This window comes from Malurus melanocephalus, unplaced genomic scaffold (assembly GCF_030028575.1).
Source record: "Malurus melanocephalus ecotype Western Australia unplaced genomic scaffold, MMel_1.1 scaffold_6, whole genome shotgun sequence".
Lineage (NCBI taxonomy): Eukaryota > Metazoa > Chordata > Aves > Passeriformes > Maluridae > Malurus > Malurus melanocephalus.
This window is the reverse complement of record NW_026623238.1, coordinates 3822380-3842715: the sequence shown is the minus strand read 5'-3', so window position 1 is coordinate 3842715 and position 20336 is coordinate 3822380. Positions and strand designations below refer to the sequence as shown.

Sequence of the window (20336 nt, the reverse complement as noted above, 5' to 3'; positions counted from 1 at the left end):
GTCAACTGGCACATTGTGGGGACAATGACCCTGTAAGTCCTGTTCTGCTAAAAATATTTTATTTTTTACAAAACCCATCTTTTTCATAACAAAATTTTAAAGTACTTTTGTACTTTCTGCATAACATCAAGACATGGAAGGAAAAGATATGCTATCAAATTTAAATAAATTCAACATCTGTAAAACACAACACATCACCAAATTTACTACTTAAAAAAGAAAAATGTAGTAATAAAAAGTGGTCTTATGCATACATATAGTGCAGTCATTTTGAAGAAAACAATCAAATCTTGAAGGTACAAATAAGTTTTACCTTAAAATGATCCTGTTTAAAGCAAAAAAAGTGCTGAAGTATATTTAATTACATTAAAATTTTGATTGCATTCATTTTTGCAATAGGTAATAGTAGAACAAATACAAAGCATATGTGAATGCTGCAGTAATGATTGTTCTCCAACAAAAAGCGAAACATAAATATTAAAATGTTAAAAATGGGATTGAATGTTTGGCAAAGCAAAAGGAAAAATCYTTACTGAACTGCATTCCTGCTACAGCAATGAATGCAGTTCAGTAACTCTAATAGACACGGATCATTTGTATTTATCCCAAAATTAAAGATGTGAAAAGGCAATATTAACTTTTAAATATTGTCCTCCATCTTGAATTGAAACCACAGAATTTCTGAAAGATGAACTACATTGCTATAACAGATAGTTCAGAGGGGCACTAGCAGTCCGGTAGAAATAAGAGAATGTTGGCTCCAAAGTTTATTTGAAAACAAAAGCTGAAATCTTCGCGTTGTCCACCTCTGATATAGTTCTTTTCATAATGGAAGTTCCCATATTCATACCATGTAATGCTTAGAAGTTAATTAAAAAGTGCTGTTTAAGCTGCTTTGAATCTTCTGTCAAGTTTCCATGGCTTGATGTTGTCTTACAATAAATTACCCATTTTGTAACTTACATCTAATCCATGCCATTTTCTTGGAATTCAAAAAACCTCATTTTATTGCCCCCACCACACACCATCCTTCAAAAACAAAAGTCACATAATATTTTCAAGCATTGTTCAAAAATAAAGCATTTTTGCAACCAATTCTTGCTATGAAACAATATGCACACAAAATGTATTTCTTAAATTCCATAAAATCCTCCAACATGAGGCAAAATGATAGTGTTTAAAAAGTGGCTGCAGACCGCAACATTGTCATTCAAAGCTGTTTTTTTTTGTCCATTTCAGTTCAAAATACTAAAACATTTAATCACTAAAGCATTAAAAAGAATTTACACTCTATTTATTTTGATCAGCTTACCTCTTCAGAAATATATATACCCCAAAAATGTGCATACATTAGCAGCTATAAACATTACATGGCATATCACACTATGTCAGCTTATATGAAAACGTACAAAATGTGAATGTATTCAAAAAACTATTCTGCAGTTACTATTTTTAAAGCAAGACATAAAATCATTATGAAGTCTTGTAAGCATAACACTGTTTCAAACAGAAATAAATATATAACACTTTCTGGTAAATTACAGCAGCAAAAAACAAGAGGCATCCTTTTTTTAAGCAAGATTTTCATCACTATAGCAGCTGTTCAGACCTGAATTCCTCTCACAGCCTGCTTTATATTTTCCAGTAGGGCTTTATTTTCTGGACTCTGATAACGATCTTGATTTGTATACATGTCCGTCAAAGTGGTCACGTAAGCATCAAAATTTTGTTCATTGATTGGTTCCTACGAGATATTAAATAGTAGTTCATATACAACTTTTATTTTCTTAATCGTATATTCATTTAAGCATAACATATTAGTAAGGTATATTGCCACCATTTTTATAGTATTTAAAATGCCTATTTAGTTCTTACTTAATTTTACAGGATACACTGGAACAGGCCCTCCATGTCTGTTAGCAGTTAAATGTATCTCTATGGTTTCAGTGCTGTTACCACAAATATCCAACTGGTTGATGAAACATAAACATAAAAAAGATATCTATTGTATGAGGTGAACTGAAGATCGCCAAATTCCTTAACTTGTGCTCTCAATCACTTACCATATGTGGCAGCTGGATATTAGCTAGACTATGAATTAAAGACTGGCTTAAATTGGCCAATTCATGAAGAAGAGACTCATTTTGCTGTTCAATTACTTTGTTCTCCTCTTCTATCGTCTTCAGGTTGCTCTCCATTGTGGTAATCTAAAATGGACAAATTTGTGTACAATGTAATATAAGGCAAGCTGGTACAAAGCATGCACTCTATGAAGGGAGAGAGAACAGAAACACCAGGGAAAGGAGAAAAGGTCTATTCATTCATGCTTAGAAAGGTTTTGCTTGAGTCTGCAGTTCTTATCGTCGCTAAGGCTTTCTTATTCCCACTGTATGGTGTATAACTTTCACAGCTTGYCTTTTCAATACTGGTAATAATGAGTGAATGAACTTGGATTTGATTCCACTCCTTCTGAGCTTTTCTTGTACAGTTGAAAGGCATTAAGAAGGACCTTAGCTCTGCAAGTTCACCCATGCGGTTAAACTCCTAGAAGCCAATCTTAGGGACATTCTGCAGTAAGTAATTCTTTTCTTATACTTTCAGCTACACATATATCTTATTAATTAAGCACACACATCTCCTTGCTGCCGGTGTTTGGCTCTTTGTAAGGATAATTTGATTCTGTGCAAATTCACAAGGCTGCTTTTGAATGTTGAACAACTCCATGTTATTGCAATGTATGTACAAATTAAAAAAGTTTTCCAATACAAACAATGACTTGTAAAACTGAAGAAACACATAGCACGTAGCCCAGTGGTATTGCTGCATGTACAGGTGAAGACAATTGAGACTGTGCTTYGCCTGTGTTTCCAGGCGACCAGACACATTAGCTCTGACCTTGCATGGTGCCCTGCTTGAGCTGAAAGCWTTGCTGAGAGGGAGCTTCCCTGAGCTGTTGTGCTAATGGAGCCATAAGGATTTCAGATCAGCACTGGCTTACATCCAGCTCATCAAGAGCACATGCAGAGCTCACTCACATCTGTCTGCACTTTCCTCTGTAGCCCTGATTGTACCTTCCGTGTGGGATGATAACTGTTAACATCTATTACAGAGTGTACAGTGTGCTCTGTGTGCATAGGCTAAAACATGCATTGACAAGAGGGCAAAACAAGWAGCCATTGAAGTGGAAAAGATGCTAAAGAACACAAGGTTTTGAATTCTCAAAATGAGCTTTATCCATTTCTACACTGGCCTAGAGAGTGAGCTATGGGAAGAATTGATACAATTAAAATGCTGATGGGAAGGTCAGAGGTTTGTGCAGTAGTAGCAATCAGAAGGGGAGTAAGTTTTTAGGTGCATATTAACTTGACCACAGGTAAGTAAATTTTTAGAAAACTGGTGGCACAGTTAGGTAGTTAGAGGTCTCAAGTTTTATTTTGGACCTAAAGTTTCAGTCTGCTTGTGGAAACACAGCCCATCAGTTCACAGAAGTAACTTTGAAAAGTGATGTACCTATATAAACAATCTCCAAGTATCATTTGCTTTGACTACAGGTGTATACTGCAGTTAATTCCAGTTGCCAGTATTGCAGGGGCTTGGTTTTGTTGCAATTAATTGATACTGAGCCATTTACACAAAATATAATAGCAGGAAAACACTTTCTTCAGTTTTGAACCAGGACACAAATTCTCTTCTCTTATTTTGCTTTCAGCTTGTTTGTATTAGAGGGAAATGCTGTATGCAAATGCAAAACATCTTTCATAGGTGCTTGTTAGAGTCAAGTTGTGTTCCAATATCTACCTTATACATTGTTTTTTATATTACAGACCAGAATGAGGAGTCTAATGCMAATGAAGGCTCAGTTTAGTATGGCATACTGCAGCCATCTCACACTAATGTCAGGAGTTGACATTCTACAGATTTTCTATCTAGCTGAGCACTGCACCTTGAATAGATCTTTTTGTCCTTTTTCACCTGCAAATGTATCTGCAAATATAGCGGCAGCTGATCATCACATCTCGCCATTTCACTTAGCATTCATCTGTAAGTATCTTAAGAAAACTGGCATATTTAATGATTGTATTTGTTCACTTAAAGGCTGAAATTTCCCTCCCCACATTTTACACTAAAACTAAGAAATATTTACTTTTATGTATTCTGAAAATGGGATATTCTAAAAATGGGATAATCTGTTGCTTGTATGAGACACACAATCATTAGCAGATCTTTTCTTGCTCTATCTCCTTTATGTGTTTTCCCCTTTATGTGTATCTGCTCCTCTCATGTTTGCATGTTAAATTTGAACAAATTTACTAGATCTTAGATTAAAAGTACTTTCTCCAAAGTCTTAAGCAAAAAGGCAGTTGAGTAAAGGATACTCCAACGAAGAAAAAGGCTTGACTTTTCACTTTATTAAACAGAAAAATTCWACATGGAAGAATTTCCTGTTCCTGTCCCAGTCACAGGAAAAACTTCCACTAGCACATACAATCATATGGGTTGCATTTCTGTATCAAATAAGACTGTTGCTACTTCTGGCGTTCACATAACTTCCACTATTTTCCCACTGCATAATTTCCATCTGTCAAGTTTCACTGAAATCTGAGTACACAATGATTTTCTAAAGGTTTATCAGGAAACATTTTGTTATGCCCAATAYAATTTTATTGCAAATAAAGGGGACGGTTGACTACTCTCCTCTTAATAGTCTGATAATGACTATGATGTAACTATGTGTTGGAAATGTAAATTGCTTATCTTCAGGGGAGTGTATTAGTTCAAAACCAAGGCCCCAGATTTTTTTTKGTGAAGTTTAATTCAGTTGGGATTCTCTGTGAGACCTTAGTAGCTAGTTGGATAAGGACAGGTATGTATTAGATTACCCAGAGATTGTGGAATTTCTAGTGTAGAAAGCAAAGAACAGGTTAGACAAGCACCTGTTAGGACTGGCTTAGGAAGTAAAGATGACTGGTGGACAAAACAAAGTTTTCATGGTCTCTTGTAGCTCCCCTKTTTAAAATCCCACTAAATATTTTAATGACAGTATGTGCCACTGCCAGCCATTCTACCCTTTTTCTAAATCTGCTGCACTGAAGTGTGAAAAGCATCCTTTTAACTTGAGGGTAAAATCACCAGCTGAGCTTTCTTTTACCAAGAATATGCAGTGTTCCCACATAGTGCCTACTCTGATTTCTAAGAATATGCAATGGCACTAGTCTGGAGTATGAAAGCTGGAACTGAGTCCACTAAAGTATGGCTTCTGTACTCGTTTCAGATCAAAGCTTGATGTGAAATTCCTAGATACATCCCTGAAACTCAGTATGTTTATACCTGTGATAGCATTACCATGGCTTTATTTTTCAATTCATGTGGCCCAATATAAAATTAAAAGTGAGCAAATTATTGACAACCAGAACATTTACCTAAAGTACATGTAACAGCAAAACTGCTGCACATTTTTTAAAAACTGAGCTAAATCAGYCTGTATGTTAATAGCATCCACAGCATATTGAGCAAAAGAAAACAAGGCAGTTGGAAGCTGTCAGATTCAAAATTTATGACCACATTTCTCCAGAGTAAATATATGTAATTTTCCTGCCATTTATTATTCTTCTTGCTTTATGTTCTTGCAGATTTTGTCCTCATTAGCCTACAGTTATATTTGGTCACATCAGGAAACTGTAAACCTTGAGTCAAATTCTATAAAGGCTGAATAATGACAATAGAACTCTGAATGCAGGCATAAAATATAAGTGAGGTTTCAGCATCAATTTGGCTAAGGTTTAGAAGTTAAATAAAAACCATGTTGAAATAGAGGTTTTGTATTTATGAGTATACAAGAGGAGGAGGAGAATGCAGAAGCAGCAGAAGTAGTAACAAGAAATGGTTTACTCCGTTTCCATTGAGATAATTTGAGTGACTATGATCATGGGACTAAAGACTRACAAATGGGTGACTGCAATGAATTTCACTGTTGGTGCCCATGCTCAAACCACATGAAGATAAAAGAACCGGAATCTATGTTGGACACTGGAAAATTCTAGGGAAATAATTCAATTGGTGTTCTTTTGCTTTTTCCATCCACTTTTAGGACTGCTGAATAATGGGATTTTAGATAATAGTCTAATGTTAGGTTTTCCACTTCCTCCCCCGCTATCAAATTTATGGGGAATGAAAAAGGAAGCTGGATCTCTGGAACCACTACTGCTGCCAAGGGCTGCACTTAGTGTATCACACGATGAAGCCTAACAGATATTCACTTCTCTTTCTAAATTTCCTCTGTAAGTTCTGTCAGAAGCCCTGATGYTCATCTGGACTCCTTTACCTTGTAACTTATGTTAATGGCCACGCTTCGTACAATATTTTAACTGCTATTAGAAAGGCATAGCCTTATCAAGGGGAAATATCAAGCTGACCATGACAGGTCATGTTTTGACATTATTTTAAAGAATGTATTTTGCTGAGTTCTTTTTGTTCTTTTTACTGTTGGTAACTGATGTGGAAATTGCATAATCAACACTGTTTTCTGATTTTATAAATAGAAAAATATGGATAGAGATCCTAATAAGTAAGAAACATAAAAGGGAACAATGTATTTCCTATATCTCTTTTAACCAGTCATGTAGAAAAAGCAGCTTGAATTTATGAAGGTTGGGCTTCATAAAACTGTTACCTGAGTTCTGAGTTTAATCATATCAGCTTCCATCTGGGAATTGGATTCATTTAGTTCTTTGATTTCTTCATCTAATTGTTTAATTTCTTCATCATTTTCTATACCTGTGTGACATAAAAATAAAAGGGGTGTTAAAATAATTAAGGTTTAAATCAGAATTCAGTGAATTAATTCTTTCCATATTTGAAAATCAATTTATTTCAAGCAAAAAAGAAAATGGAAGCATTCTTCAAACTTTTATTCTGAAGTTAAAAAGAAGCACTTTCCACTACTTTTCCTTTTAAAATTGCAGCAATTCTCCAGTAAAAGTGCTGAAAATGCCCAGAGGATCAAAAAGACCTTTAACTTTATATACACTCATTTAACTTTATAAGAAATGCACCTGCAGCAACAAATTTCGCTTCACTGTCATTTGTAATTTATTTGAAGTGTGTCCACTTACAGATCTTCTGAAGGAGAGTAAAGAAATTTTAACATGCTAATCTCTTCACATTACAGCATTATCAAAAGAATCTGTAACTAATTCAAATTTTTTTTCTCAATAAAGTGAAATTTTCTTGATGTGCTGGGATATATTGTGATTCTGCAGTTGTTTTTAATGGTTTCTGAAGGCTCACAATGGCCCACAGTTCAGAAGGGTGTTACTAAATAACGATATATAGTAGAATTTGCAAAATGGAAGTGATTTCTCACATTTTGTGGTATAAATAATAAAAACAACAGAATTTTAAATGCATCTGAATTTCTAAGAATTCAGACAGGAGTAGTGTAAGGGTTTAATTTATTTATCCTTATAATTAATATAAAAAATATTAAATAATCCTGGGAAAAGATAGATAGATAGACAGACAGACAGACAGACAGACAGATAGATAGATAGATAGATAGATAGATAGATAGATAGATAGATAGATAGATAGATAGATAGATAGATAGATAGATAGATAGATCTGTTTTTTCTCAAGTCAAAGTGTGAACACCCAAAGCCAGAGAAATTGGTGCTCCCACTCTTGTTCTTCTGCTGGTGTGAATTCTGCACACCTTTCCCACAGTGCCTGACTGACAGGAAGGACATCATAGAATCAAAATGGCTTGGGTTGGAAAGGACCTTAAAGACCATCCAGTTCCAACTCCTCTGCCACAGGCAGGGACACCCTTCCACTAGGCCAGGCTGCTCAGGGCCCCATCCAGACTTGCCTCAAACACTTCCAGGGATGGGGAATCCACAGCTTTTCTGGGCAGCCTCTTGCAATGCCTCCCCACTCTCATGGTAAAAAATACTTTCATAATATCTAATTAAACCTACTCTCTTGCAGTTTGAATCCACTTCCCCTTGTCCTCTCACTATGTGCCCTTGTAAAAAGTCCCTCTCCATCTTTGTTGTAGGATCCCTTCAGGTACAGGAAAGCTGCAATTAGGTAATCCTGAAACCTTCTCTTCTCCAGGCTGAGCTATCTCAATTGTCTCAGCCTTTCCCCATAGGAGGGGTGCTGCATCCTTCTGATCATGTGCGTGGTCTCCTCTGAACTGTCCCTAACGGGTCTTCCCTGTGCTGGGACCCAGAGCTGATGCAGCACTGCAGGGGGGTCTCATCAGAGCAGAGCAGAGGGGCAGAATCCCCTCCCTTCCCTGCTGCCCATGGGGCTTTGGATGCAGCCCAGGACACGTTTGGCTCTCCAGGCTGCAAGGGCACATGGCTGGGTCCTCTCACCCAGCAGCACCCCCAAATCCTTCTCAGCAGGGCTGCTCTGGGTCTGTTCATCCYCCAGCCYGGAYTGATACSGGGGTTTGCYCTGACCCAGGWGCAGCAYCTTGMACTTGGTCTTGTTAAACCTCATGAGATTCCCATGGGCCACTTCTCGAGCTTGTCCAGGTCCCTCTTGATGGCATCTTGTCCTGCAGGAGTGTCAACTGCACCACTCAGCTTGGTGACAACTGCAGATTTGCTGAGGGTGCACTCAATCCCTTMATTCATGCCAYTAATAGAAGATATTAATTATACTGGCTCCAATATGGACTCCTGAGRSACACCAATGGACTTGTCACCAACGTCCATCACGACACTGAGCTGTTGACCACTACCCTCTGGATGTGACAATCCAACCAATTTCTTATTATCTAACACTCCACTCATCAAATCCATCTCTCTCCAATTCAGAGAGAAAGATGTTGTGGGAGACCATGGCTACGGCTTTACAGAAGTCCAGGTAAGTGATATCTGTAGCCCTTCCCTTGTCCACTGATGTAGTCACCCCATCATAGAAGGCCACTGGGCTGTGCAGCCAGGCCATGTGTCCAAGTCGCCAAAATATCCCCATATTACTCCTTAAAGCATTCTTCCTGGGCATGGCAGATACAGTTTTCAATACTACCCAGATTGTAGAGAAAATAACATCCAGATCTTGCACTCCCTGGTTACAAGCCATTGAACAAAGGCAGCCACTGCTTTCTCCAGCTGTGCTGGCCATGAGGGCTGAGGTGCCCCCACACTGTGCTCAAATGCTCTGTCTCCAAACACAGTTAGCACCAACAGTTAAGGCACGCACTGTCACAGACTAAATGATTATCTAGTTTTCCAAGAAAACTCAGGACATGGGCACCTCCCAGACAAGCCTTTTGCAAACTTACTTGAACTGAAGCACCTACATCTTGCTTTCACTGCACTTCAACTACCGGGGTACTATTCTGACTTTTATCCAAGGTACTTTCATCATCTTCCCCGCAACTCAAGGCTCCCAACAAAAATTGCAGATTACTGGAGCTGAAATGGCACAAAGCCATCYCTATCTGCCAGGGATTACAGAGCCACAGGTCCAAATGAATTCAAGGGAACTCAGGAGGAATTGACATTCTGGAAATAAACCCTTTTTCTCTTCTGAATACTGGAACAATATAAGACCAACAATCCACCTTTGATGAATGAAATGTGAACCAGAAAATCGTATTGGTATATTTGGCTTCGAAGTATTTTAGAGTTTTAGATTATGCAGACTTAACTCACTCTGACTGCTCTACTCCTGGCTCAGGTTTTCACAACATAAAACCTGATTTCACTTCTACTGACAGTGAATTCACAATTTATACAGAGTAGATTTATACATGTAGGAAAAAAAAGGCAATAGAGTAACAGTAACTTTAGCTTACAGAGAATAGGTATTTAAGAAGGTAATGATTAAAAATTTACCATTACTGGCCCGCTGCTTTATTGTTAGCATTTGTTCTCCAGACAGCTTTGCTTTCTTCATTGCTGAAGTAGCTCTGGGGCATCCTGATAAACTGTGAACAGTAAGGAGCCTGTTAATTTTGACAGGTCATTGAAAAGCAATCTGTAATCCAAATCTGTAATAAAACCAGTATCAGAGACATAGTTTATCTTCACTGCCTAGCACAGAAAGAGTGCACTAGTCTGAAAAAAAGGACTTACCAGTAGTGATTTCACAGTTTTGTTTTTTCTTCCAAATTCTTTTYGCATAGACAGATAATATAAAAGTCAGATATACAGTCCAATTTTCTAAAGACATAATACTTTAAACAAAAAGTTTTATTTTAAAAGCAGTTATTGTGTAATTACTCCCACKGGAATTCACATGTCCCTGCTCTGAACTTCCACCCTTTTTGATTAACATGCTCAAACATGGAACTGAATGATGAAAGGACATGAGCTACCTTTCACATCCAAATGACTAGCTTTTATAAACTGTGCTTTGTGAGTATCACCTACTGAACTGGCTAAATTGCCCTTTTCCAAATTGTTTCTTAAAATGGCAGTAACTATGTGTTGGCTTTTTRTTGGAGCCCAAGGAAAGTCATTCCAATAAAAATGACCTTGTCTTGATGGGGGATATATATGTCTTATGATGCWGTATTTGTTATCTCTTCTCTCTCATGTTGCCAAAATATTGAGCTTCTTAATTGCATTGTACAAAACAGTTTGATAGCAAATGCGGTCTTAGCAGACTTTATTGTAAAAATAAAAACAATTATCAGACAGTGCTCACTATTTAACCAATAATGCTACATACAAACTCCTTTTTTTTCCAAAGTCATGTCTTTAATGTAGTTGCACTATCACAGGTAAAAGAMAATACATATTCAATCTAATTTAACAATGGAAAACTATAAACTTACTCTGCAGAAGCTGCAGCTTTACTGAAGGGAGTTTGGAAGTTTGCTGAAAAAATTCCCTGTTGCCTCAATATTTCAGTTGTCATAGCCATGGAAACTGAGTACCATCATGTACCTCTCACTGCATACATGCACATTTATATTTCCTCTCTACATCCAAAGGAAGACTTTTTTTTTACAATTTTTAATTGCKTATATCATAGTCAATTGATTAAAAACATTTCTTTGAGTAAAGACACAACTTCCTTCTAAATAAAATCCTCTAATTTACATGCAGTGTTTGATTATTGAAAATGTTTCTCTGAAAAGCCTAGACTACTATTATCAACTGCTGTCATGCAATAAAAGGAATTTTTCTTAGAAAAATAAATTAAAAAATTATTTTGTCAGCAACAACTCAGCATTCAACATTATATACAGCTTTGTGACTAAGAAGATTTATAATAAAACAATACTAGTCGTATCAAGAAATAGCATAAACTAGTAGCTTTTTGGCTGTAGCCTAGTTGGTAGGATGCCAAAGTACTGTTCCAAGTTCTGCTATGGACTCAGTGTGTGACTGTAAATAATTGCCCTCTTGAAGTGTCAAAGGGAGCCTTGAAGATTATTAAGGAGAGTATTTGGTGTTTTGGGAAAAAAATGTGGCACAGAAAAAGAAATGGGCTAATGGTATATGCAAAGCTTCTGCATAATTTATCTGACTTAATTTGGTAATCTTGCAATTGATTTAATGATTTTTTTTCATATTGTGTCCTCACTGTTTTTCAGAAGAAGTCAGCATCACATTATAACAACTTCATTAGTTTATTCTCATCTTGGTCTGCAAGACCTTTTCTTCTCTAAAAGTCTTGACTGATGACAACCTGGGGAATCCCTCAAAATAAAATCAGCCCTTTAACAGCCTACAAGTTCATCATTCAAACAGACCAACAAGAAACCTGGATGCCAGAACAGTGCACCTGAGAGCACAGAAAAAGAATTAAAAAAATAAATAAAATTGTTCACAAGTATTAGAAATCATCTGTGAGATTCAGTATGCCTAAATCCAAATTTTGGTGCCAAGGACCCAAACTTAATCCCAGGCCATAGCTCTATACACCAAGTTTTCAGGACTAAACCTGTAGATATCTTCTCAGCTTGTCTGGCAGGTTGCCTCTCTACTGGCACCCAGGGTGCTCCAACTCGTGCTCTCACCCTGAGGCCCCAAGTACAATGTTCCATCTATGCAATACCGATCTTTCCTATTCCTCAGCATAGGGGGATCACATTCCAGCTGCCAAACAGCAACAGTCCATGTCCTATGTCCATTGGAGAAAGATCTATTGCCAGGGTAGGCACATATGTAGTACCCATCGCTCGGCAGTTCAGGCACCCTGGCATCAGATGCTTTTGGCCTAAACTGAACCACAAAGATCCGGGTGCTGTGCTCTGTCCTTGTTTCTGGAACTGTTGGGAGAGTCCCTCTGCATGGATGATCTGCCTTCCCCTGGAGGCACCCAGGTGAATCACGGTTAGTGATGGCAAAGGCAGAGGGCCGCCTCTTTTTTGGGCATACAAGCGAGGATGGAGAAGGCCTCCACATTCTGTAGCCAGATTAGTTTTGTTCTTACCTACTGGTGATCTCATACAATATGCACAGACAGAGAAGGACTTCGACCAAAATGGGTTTCTTGCAATGCAACTGCATGCCCAAGACACAAGCTTCATCTTTTTCCTTTCCCAACCYTCACATGCATGGCTTAAACATGTGYATCATGCACCTCTATGACTGCCTTTAGCTTGTTATGTGTCAGTCCTTAAAAGAGGCCATGGATGAACAGATGGTCCTAAATTTTCCAGTGGCTTTATGAAATTTAAGAAAGCCTTCAAAACTCCCAAAGGTGTCCTGCTTACCACAGAGGAAGATACCAAAGCCAGACCATGCCATTGACTTCCTCTGCAGATCTTTACTTGCAAATCTTCATTAACTGTATACTGTATTGTRAGCAGATTAGCTCACTTTCCTGAGCCAGACACTTTCAGTTTCATTGAGGCAGATTTCAAGTAAGTAACCTAAATTAGAGTATTGAGTTTTASTGGTTTGTTTAGCTTGGTTAAATTCTTTAGAAGTTAATTAGTCAAAGATAGCAACRTGCATCCTTTTTGCCCAGCTCTGTTCTTAAGTAAGTTACCTAAAATTGTTTTAAGTAATTAAAAAAGTAAAGCAGGACTTTTAGAATAAGCTTCTACTCTGCAAGGAAATTCTACCTCTTCCATTCTATCTTATTGACTATATTTACTTCTGCGGAAGCAACTGGTCTTTGATTTGAGAACAACGAAAATAAGTCAGGATATACAGGAAGATGAAAAACAAGGTCAAATCAGTGTTGCACCAAAAGTGGGCTGTTGTACGAAGGCCGAACCTTATGCAGGTGTAAAGTTAACCAAAAAGCTTGAATTGAGATCCCAGTGAGACTGACAGTTGCTTGAGATTTCTTGAAGACTGGAGGGTACAAGGAGACAGAAGACAGAAAGGAGTAGATACKATTTTCTTTTCCCTTGACTGGCAAACAAAGAAAACTAACTGAAAGCTGTTTCAGTGCTTTAAGTGCTGTGCAAAAATGCTTTAAATATCTCAAACATGAAAAAAGATGAAAACCATCTAGRTAGTAGTTTTGTTAGGGAAAATACGTATCTTCACATTAAGTACAGTATGAAGCTGMATCAGAGGAGGTTTAGGTTGGATATGAGGAAAAGGTTCTTCCCCAAGACRGTGTTTGAGCCCTGGAATAGGCTCCCCAGGGCAATGGTCACAGCACCAAGCCTAACAGAGCTCAAGAAGYATTTGGACAATGTTCTCAGGCACAGGGTGTGACTCTTGGGACTGGACTTTGATAATCCTTATGGGTCCCTTCCAATTCAGGATATTCTATGATGATTAAGTTTGAAGCCTTTACAGTTGATGTTTGTCATAGGTTTTCAAACTTTACACTGAATTCTACACAATCATGGAATTCTGCAGCTTATTCATTCCAGCAAAGAACTAGCAAAATTAATCACAGTTATCTAACTTGTTCCAACTATTATTCTCATAGACATGAGATATCATGCAAAGAAAATATAAAAACAGTTGATTGAGTATTCTCTCCATAACAAAAATGAGTTAGACTTTTAAACARAATTGCTGGGGTACTGCTGTAATTAATTCAGTATAAATGTACCAAGCCATGATTTATCTCTGGAATGCACAGGGCTTGAAATGACAGCATTTTGGGGGGGCTGTGAGAAGCACCAAGCCCTGGCTCCCTAAGTTGCTGATTCACCCAGAGCTGTGAGCCTCTGCTCATCAGCAACCTGATGTCCATCAGTACCTTATTTTGTTAGGATGCAGTGTGTCTTGGCTCTTGATGAATTTCTACTGTTGGGCTTAATCTCTAATTTGAGAAAGAAAAGTATGGTCTGGCAGAACATCCAACCTCTGCCATAACTTACAAAATACCATAAAAACTGTACAGTGATTGTTTCTGTTAGAGTTGAACATAATATGAAGACCAATTTTTTTTTTTTTTCTGGTTTAGCATTGTGGTTATCTTACTGCAACCAGTGCTGTGCCATATATTCAGTGGATTTGGAAAGAGGGTGAAATTTGTTCAAAAATAAAAGAAAAATTAGTGGGGGAAAATTTTAAAGGGGTAATTATGTAGTGCTCAGTGCACATTTACCAAGAAATTTAGTTTAAAARGAAATAAATGTGTGCTAAAATCCTGACCTTTTTCAAGAATGTAATTGCATTGTCTTCAGGGATGCAAACAACAGAGGCCACCAGAGTGCAGGATCATTGATCAAGTGGAGCAATTGTCTGGGTGACTGATTTYAGTTATCTGGGTTCCAGCTGTGCTCTGTTAAACATAATTTTTCCCTAAGCAGACAGATACAGTTAGTCCCTCTTGAAGCTGAAGGAATTGCACTTGGCTTGTCAAGTGAAGAACACATTTTCCAAACAGAGAAGTAGGGATATGGGAAAGGAGAAGATAAAGGTCAAATAAAACACAACTTCTATATTTGGTATTTCAAGCGCTGATGATTACAAAGAAAGAAATAACAGGGTGTAAAGAAACCAGCCCCTCAACCTGGAGTATCCAAGAAGCATCCTGAGGACAAACTTTATAAACTCTGCAAGGTATTTATAGATTCACTACCACAGTGATTTTTCAAAAAGAAAATGAAACACTTCTCCTGTTTATTAAAAATAGCACTCTCTATAGACTAGAGGAAGAAACAAGTCACTTTCAAGAGACTTCTTTTAACTAGAGATACATTCAAAAGAGGCCCCAGATGTAAATCTTGTTGAAATTCAGGGAAACACAGATCACAGTGAGAATGACTGTTTCATTTGGTTAATGGCTGAAACCTTATTTTTACGACTAAGCTCCCAAATATTTGCTGATGTTTGAAGTTCAAGKTAAGAGATCAAACTCAGCGATCAAAGTAGCCCATTCCTTGGTTTAATATTAAATCCGTGAACCACTCTTTTTTTTTCCTATGTTGAAGGGTATCAACTTCAGCAATTTCCTTATTCCCATGAGTAAATTCTGCTACACACCTTAAAGGATGAAATACTCAATGCACAACTCCAGCAGAGATAAAAGGAACCCTCCCTAAACCAGCACTCATTTTTATTTACATTTAAGGGTGATTGGCTTTTCCCCAGGTTCTTACTGAGATGTGAAGCAAAGGGAATCCAGGAGAGAGGTTTTGCAAACAAGCTAGTTTTGTTTGCATGGAGATTGCTGTGACTCTTAGAGGAATCWCTTCTCCCCACTGGCCACACAACCCCAGCTGCCTTTGTGTGGTGTTGGCTGTTGCAAAAAAATCATCTGTTCAGCTCAGTTTCAGAATTCTTTACTGGAAAAAAATGATTTTGATTAATGTGGCCCTTTATACGTCTTGTTTCCTGGTTAAAGCTTTTGTTTGCTCATCTGTTTGGTTGGTTGGGTATTTTGGTGGTTTGAGGTTTTTTTTTTGGTGTGGTTTTTTTTTTTGATTTTTTTTTTAAACTTTGTTTGGGTTTTTTTTGGCGTATTTGCAACTCACACCCAAATGGTCGGGATGAAAAACTTTGATTTTGAAGCAGGAGGGAAACCAAGTTAAAAACACTAAAAGCTCGATATAATGTGGAAAGTGACAGCTCCTAATTCAAGTTGCATTTCAAAGGTGCTGAGGAAAGTAGCTGAGATTTTATTCTGTTTAAATCAATCTTTGCATTGGCTTCAGAAGTAAGAAAAATTAAACCACTACCCAAGTGGCCATAAAAAAATACAGCCATTGTGATTAAAACAAAACGCAACCTTTTCAAAATTATTTTAATGATATCTGATCATTGTTTCAGAACAACTTTCTGGAAAGAACTRTGCTCTTATTTTAGAGGGAGAGGGTTGAATTTGCATTAAAATCTGCTCAGTCAGGCACCAAATGGACAATGAGACAGAGTGAATGGCTACCCAGAAGAAAAGAAGGTATTTGGATTTTTTAATTGGAGATTTAAAAGGTAAGATAGCATTAGCTTAATTATGCCTATCCCTCATAACGAAAGAACAAAGCAGGCACCAGGTAAGAAAAACAAAAATAGAAATGATGCAGAACTGTCAACATGGCAAAGGTGAGGGAAAAGGCCCTGAGAGCAGACTCAATTTCAAAGGAATCCCCTAGGGGCATAAATATACACCAGAAAAGGGATTAATGAATCTCGAAATGCAGGAACAGTAAGAGCACTGCCAAAGTTGCCCTTCAGCTGGGCACAGTAGTCCCTTGGCAAATTTACATCATATTTAACAGTTAACTGAAGCTGCTTAGTCAGCAAAGAAACTTCATGGGTGGGCTTCTCACATGTGTTAATGAGGTTTGACCTGTATCATCCCTGAACGGGGAAAGAGGTTTGGCCCTTGCCCAATGTGCAACAACTGTTCAAAAATCTCTAATTTATTCCTTGATGAGTCCATACCCACTGCAGCCCATTACATGACCTACACGTGGCCCCAGCACTAAGCCATGCACTTAGAAGGGCAYTGCGTTCCCGAGGAACTGGGGATTGACTTCTGCAAAGTTTATCAGCCTCTCCTCTCTGGTGACTGCCCACAACAGGACAGATGACCTGAAAACCAGTGGGTTTACTGAGCTGTTCAACAGGGCGTGTATTGTGAAGGAGAAAGGTTGAGACMTCCCTGTGTATAAACAGGTAAGTTGTGTGTTTAGCTACACAACTCTGATTAGTGCTCTTAGGCAGCTCAGAATTTCAAGTGATCTATTAAGAGACCAAGCCCAGTCACTCTGGGCTTAAAATGAAGCATGGTTTCTCTAAACACTTGTTTAGAGAAAAAAAAAAAAAAAAGGTAAAGAGAAAAAGGTATTTCAAGAGGAAAATTCATCCCTCCTGAAACCTAAAAAGCCATCCTATATTCTCTGCTTTTTTATGGGCTATGTCTGGAATGAGGACAAGCAGACTTATAACCAGACAGCTTCTGCTAAGTGCCTGAAATCAAGGAGGTGTCACATTGCAAGCACCTGTACAATTGCTGTCTGCTGTAATTTATCAGGTCTGCTCAGCAAAATGATTTTTCTTGTTTATATTGTGCAGTCTGCTTTTTCTAATATGGATCTCATATTATTTTCTCTGTGACTCTCCCAAGGTAAGTAAACCTCTTAAGTCCTTTTAGATTAGTTTATTGTTAAGAGCCTTTCAGTTTAACAGATGGTACATCTGATTAAAATACTATTCCATTCTTCTTCCAGCTCATAATGAAAAGAGCTGGCAAAAGTTCCTACAGTCAAAGAGCTTAACTCTTTCAACAACCAGGTTCTGCATTTAGTCACTTCCGACTTTTGGCAGATTTTAACTGATCTGACTGAAATCTTCAATGGCAACTGTATGGCCAGACTCATATTTTTTTTTCCCAAATGTCACAGGAAAAATATTTCTATTTCTCAGGATATAATTGTATACCACTATTTTGTCCCTACATTGTTTTGTCCCTACTGAGGGGAACAAAAAAGTAGAAATAATTCAGTGAGTAAGTCTAACTGTCCATGAATTGGAACAAGAAACGACATTTCATGGGATGTTGYGCTGAGTTTAGAGATGCATTCTGCTGCTCCTCATGAAGACAAAAGTAGATTTGGCAGAGCTTTAAGCCTCTGACAGACTGTCACTTGGACATGCTGGGTGGATGTGTTAGTGTTTAGTGCCAGACCCTCCATGTACTTTGTGTGGATGAGAATTGGGAACCTTCCCTGCCATCAGCCCCGATCAGGGCTGCAGGGCCTGCAGCATAGGAACRCTTGCTGGAAGCACTGCCTGAGACTGCCTGTCCTGTTCTGCCAATGCTCAGGAGACATAATTGAGCACCAGCTACCTCAAATGCTGGGGACTGARAAGCTGAGACGGAAGAATACTGAACAGGAGCCACACGGACAGAGAAGGAACACTACAGTAGGAAAGAAGGAAGATGGGAAGAGAAAGTTATTGAAAAGCAGTTTAGGAAGACCCTTTTCCTGTATGCTTATGGGTCAACACAAAATTACTAAGTAAAAAATCCTTTTTACTGCAAGACCCACGTCATAGATTTTTTTTCTTTATGTATATTATTATTTTTACATTTAATTGACACATTTCTTTCCTTGCCTTCTTGGAAATGTCAAAGCATTTCCATGCCAGTCATTTTTAATAATGTCTTCATGATGATGCTTATCACTGTCATTTATAGCTTCTGTTAAATGAAGTGAATTTGGTCAGTTCTTCTACACTCTTAATGATGTTTGATGTTTTCCTGCTGAATTGCAATGTGCAGCTTGTAGGAAAAACTAAGAGATTGGAAACAGTAAACAAATCAATGGCAGGGAGAAGACAGACAAAATAAAGCCAAATGCACAAGCAAACACCCTAAACAACTTAAAAAGCCTACCAGAGAAAAAGTAAAAYAACAAGAACTAAGAGGGAATTAATTTTGACACAAATGTGGCACTCTGTCAACTTACTGAAGCAACTAATAAAACACGGACAAGAGTTGACTTGACAAGAGACCAAGCTAGAAATAGATGCAATCAAACACTTTAACGCATTGCGTATTAAAATCTTCTTACAAATCTGGACATTGGCAGCATTTATGTTGCACAAACAGGGAAAAGAAATTTCTCTCTGCAAAGTTTTTAGCATTTTCAGTACATTAAAGGAACACCTTTCAAAAGATGTTGCTAGACACAGACTCCTGACAAATAGGGTATTTGGAAATTTAGAGCACATTGAGAACTCATCTGGCAATTTGGATCCTTTGTGTTTTAAAGGATGCTTGCAATTGCCTTACCTGCAAGCTTCTGTGTCTGCTCAAAACCAAAAGAGGAGTGTACAGAGATGGAAAAGTGGGCAAATACCCATTGGGAATGGCAATGCTGTTGCCAGGGGATGCAGAGATGCAGCTGGAAAAGCAGAAGTTCAGCTCAAATTGAAATTGGCCAGAAAAGTAAAAATTGCAAGAAATAGTTCTTTAGGTATGTAGAGAGTAAGTGGAAACAGAAAGAAAATACTGACCCACTGTATTATRGGAGAGGTGAATTAGTCACCAACAATGCAGAAAAGGCAGAGCTTCTTGACACTTCCTTCATCTTTGTCTTTACCAACATTGTTGGGCCCCAGGCCTTGGGAACAAAATTCCAGGTTGATGCAAACACAGACTGACATCACTGATGGAAGAGTTGCATGTGAACTATTACAGGACTTGACCCTACAAATCCAGTGGCCCTGATAGTGCCCACCAAGGGTGTTAGGAGCGCTGGCTGATATTATTGCAAGGCTCTTCCTAATCTTTGAGAAGTTGTGGCGATCATGGGATATCCCAGAAAACTGGAAGAAAGGTAATGATAACCACATCTACAAGAGCTTCAAGGAAGATCTACAGGTTTAGACTTATTTCAGTCTCTGGGAAAGTTATGAAATTAATCCCTCTGACAACCTGCCACAAGTGAGGCCTCCCAGATAAACGTGCTGGGCCCAACCATATTCACAATCTTCACATCTGATCTGGACAAGGGGACCAAGAGTATCCTGATGAAGCTTGATGATGATACCAAACTGAGCAGGGAAATAAACACTTTGGAAGGGAAAGTCACACTGCAGGAAGACCTGGATAGACTGGAAGAGGGGGCTGACAAGAACCTTATGAAGTTCAACTAAGACAAGTGTAAGGTCTTGCACCTGGAAAACTGGAAAAACATAACCCAGGAGCACAGCACAGGCTGGGATCTAYCAGGTTGTTGAGCAGCTCTGTGGAAAGGGACCTGTGGGTCCTGGGGATGACAAGCTCAGTGTGAGAGAGYGATGCTGCTGTGACCTGGAGAGCAGCGGGTGCTGGGCTGCATCAACAACGGCATCACCACAGAGACACAGAGGTCATTGTCCCACCCAGCGCTTGTCAGGCCACACCTGGAACATGGTGTTCAGTTTAGGGTCACACTATGCAAAAAGATGTGGACAGGCTGGAGAGCCACTGCTGACCTAATGATAAATATTTTT

The 20336-nt window shown here is 38.3% G+C and overlaps 1 protein-coding gene across 2 annotated transcripts in view; it reads right to left on the bottom strand.

The window, feature by feature from the left end:
* The window catches only part of MYT1L (myelin transcription factor 1 like), a 216919-nt gene that overhangs the window by 1035 nt on the left and 195548 nt on the right, over window positions 1-20336 (bottom strand). The window contains exons 18-21 of one of the 2 annotated variants that reach the window (XM_057371820.1): window positions 9855-9946; window positions 6671-6774; window positions 2064-2207; window positions 1-1744 (exon numbers count right to left, since the gene is read on the bottom strand). The exon at window positions 1-1744 is cut by the window's left edge and continues 1035 nt beyond it. In XM_057371820.1, coding sequence (XP_057227803.1) covers window positions 1604-1744; window positions 2064-2207; window positions 6671-6774; window positions 9855-9946 — 481 coding nt within the window. In that variant the 3' untranslated portion in view covers window positions 1-1603. Of the gene's footprint in view, window positions 2208-6664; window positions 6775-9854; window positions 9947-20336 lie in introns of both variants that reach the window. The other variant, XM_057371813.1, reaches the window with a different exon arrangement.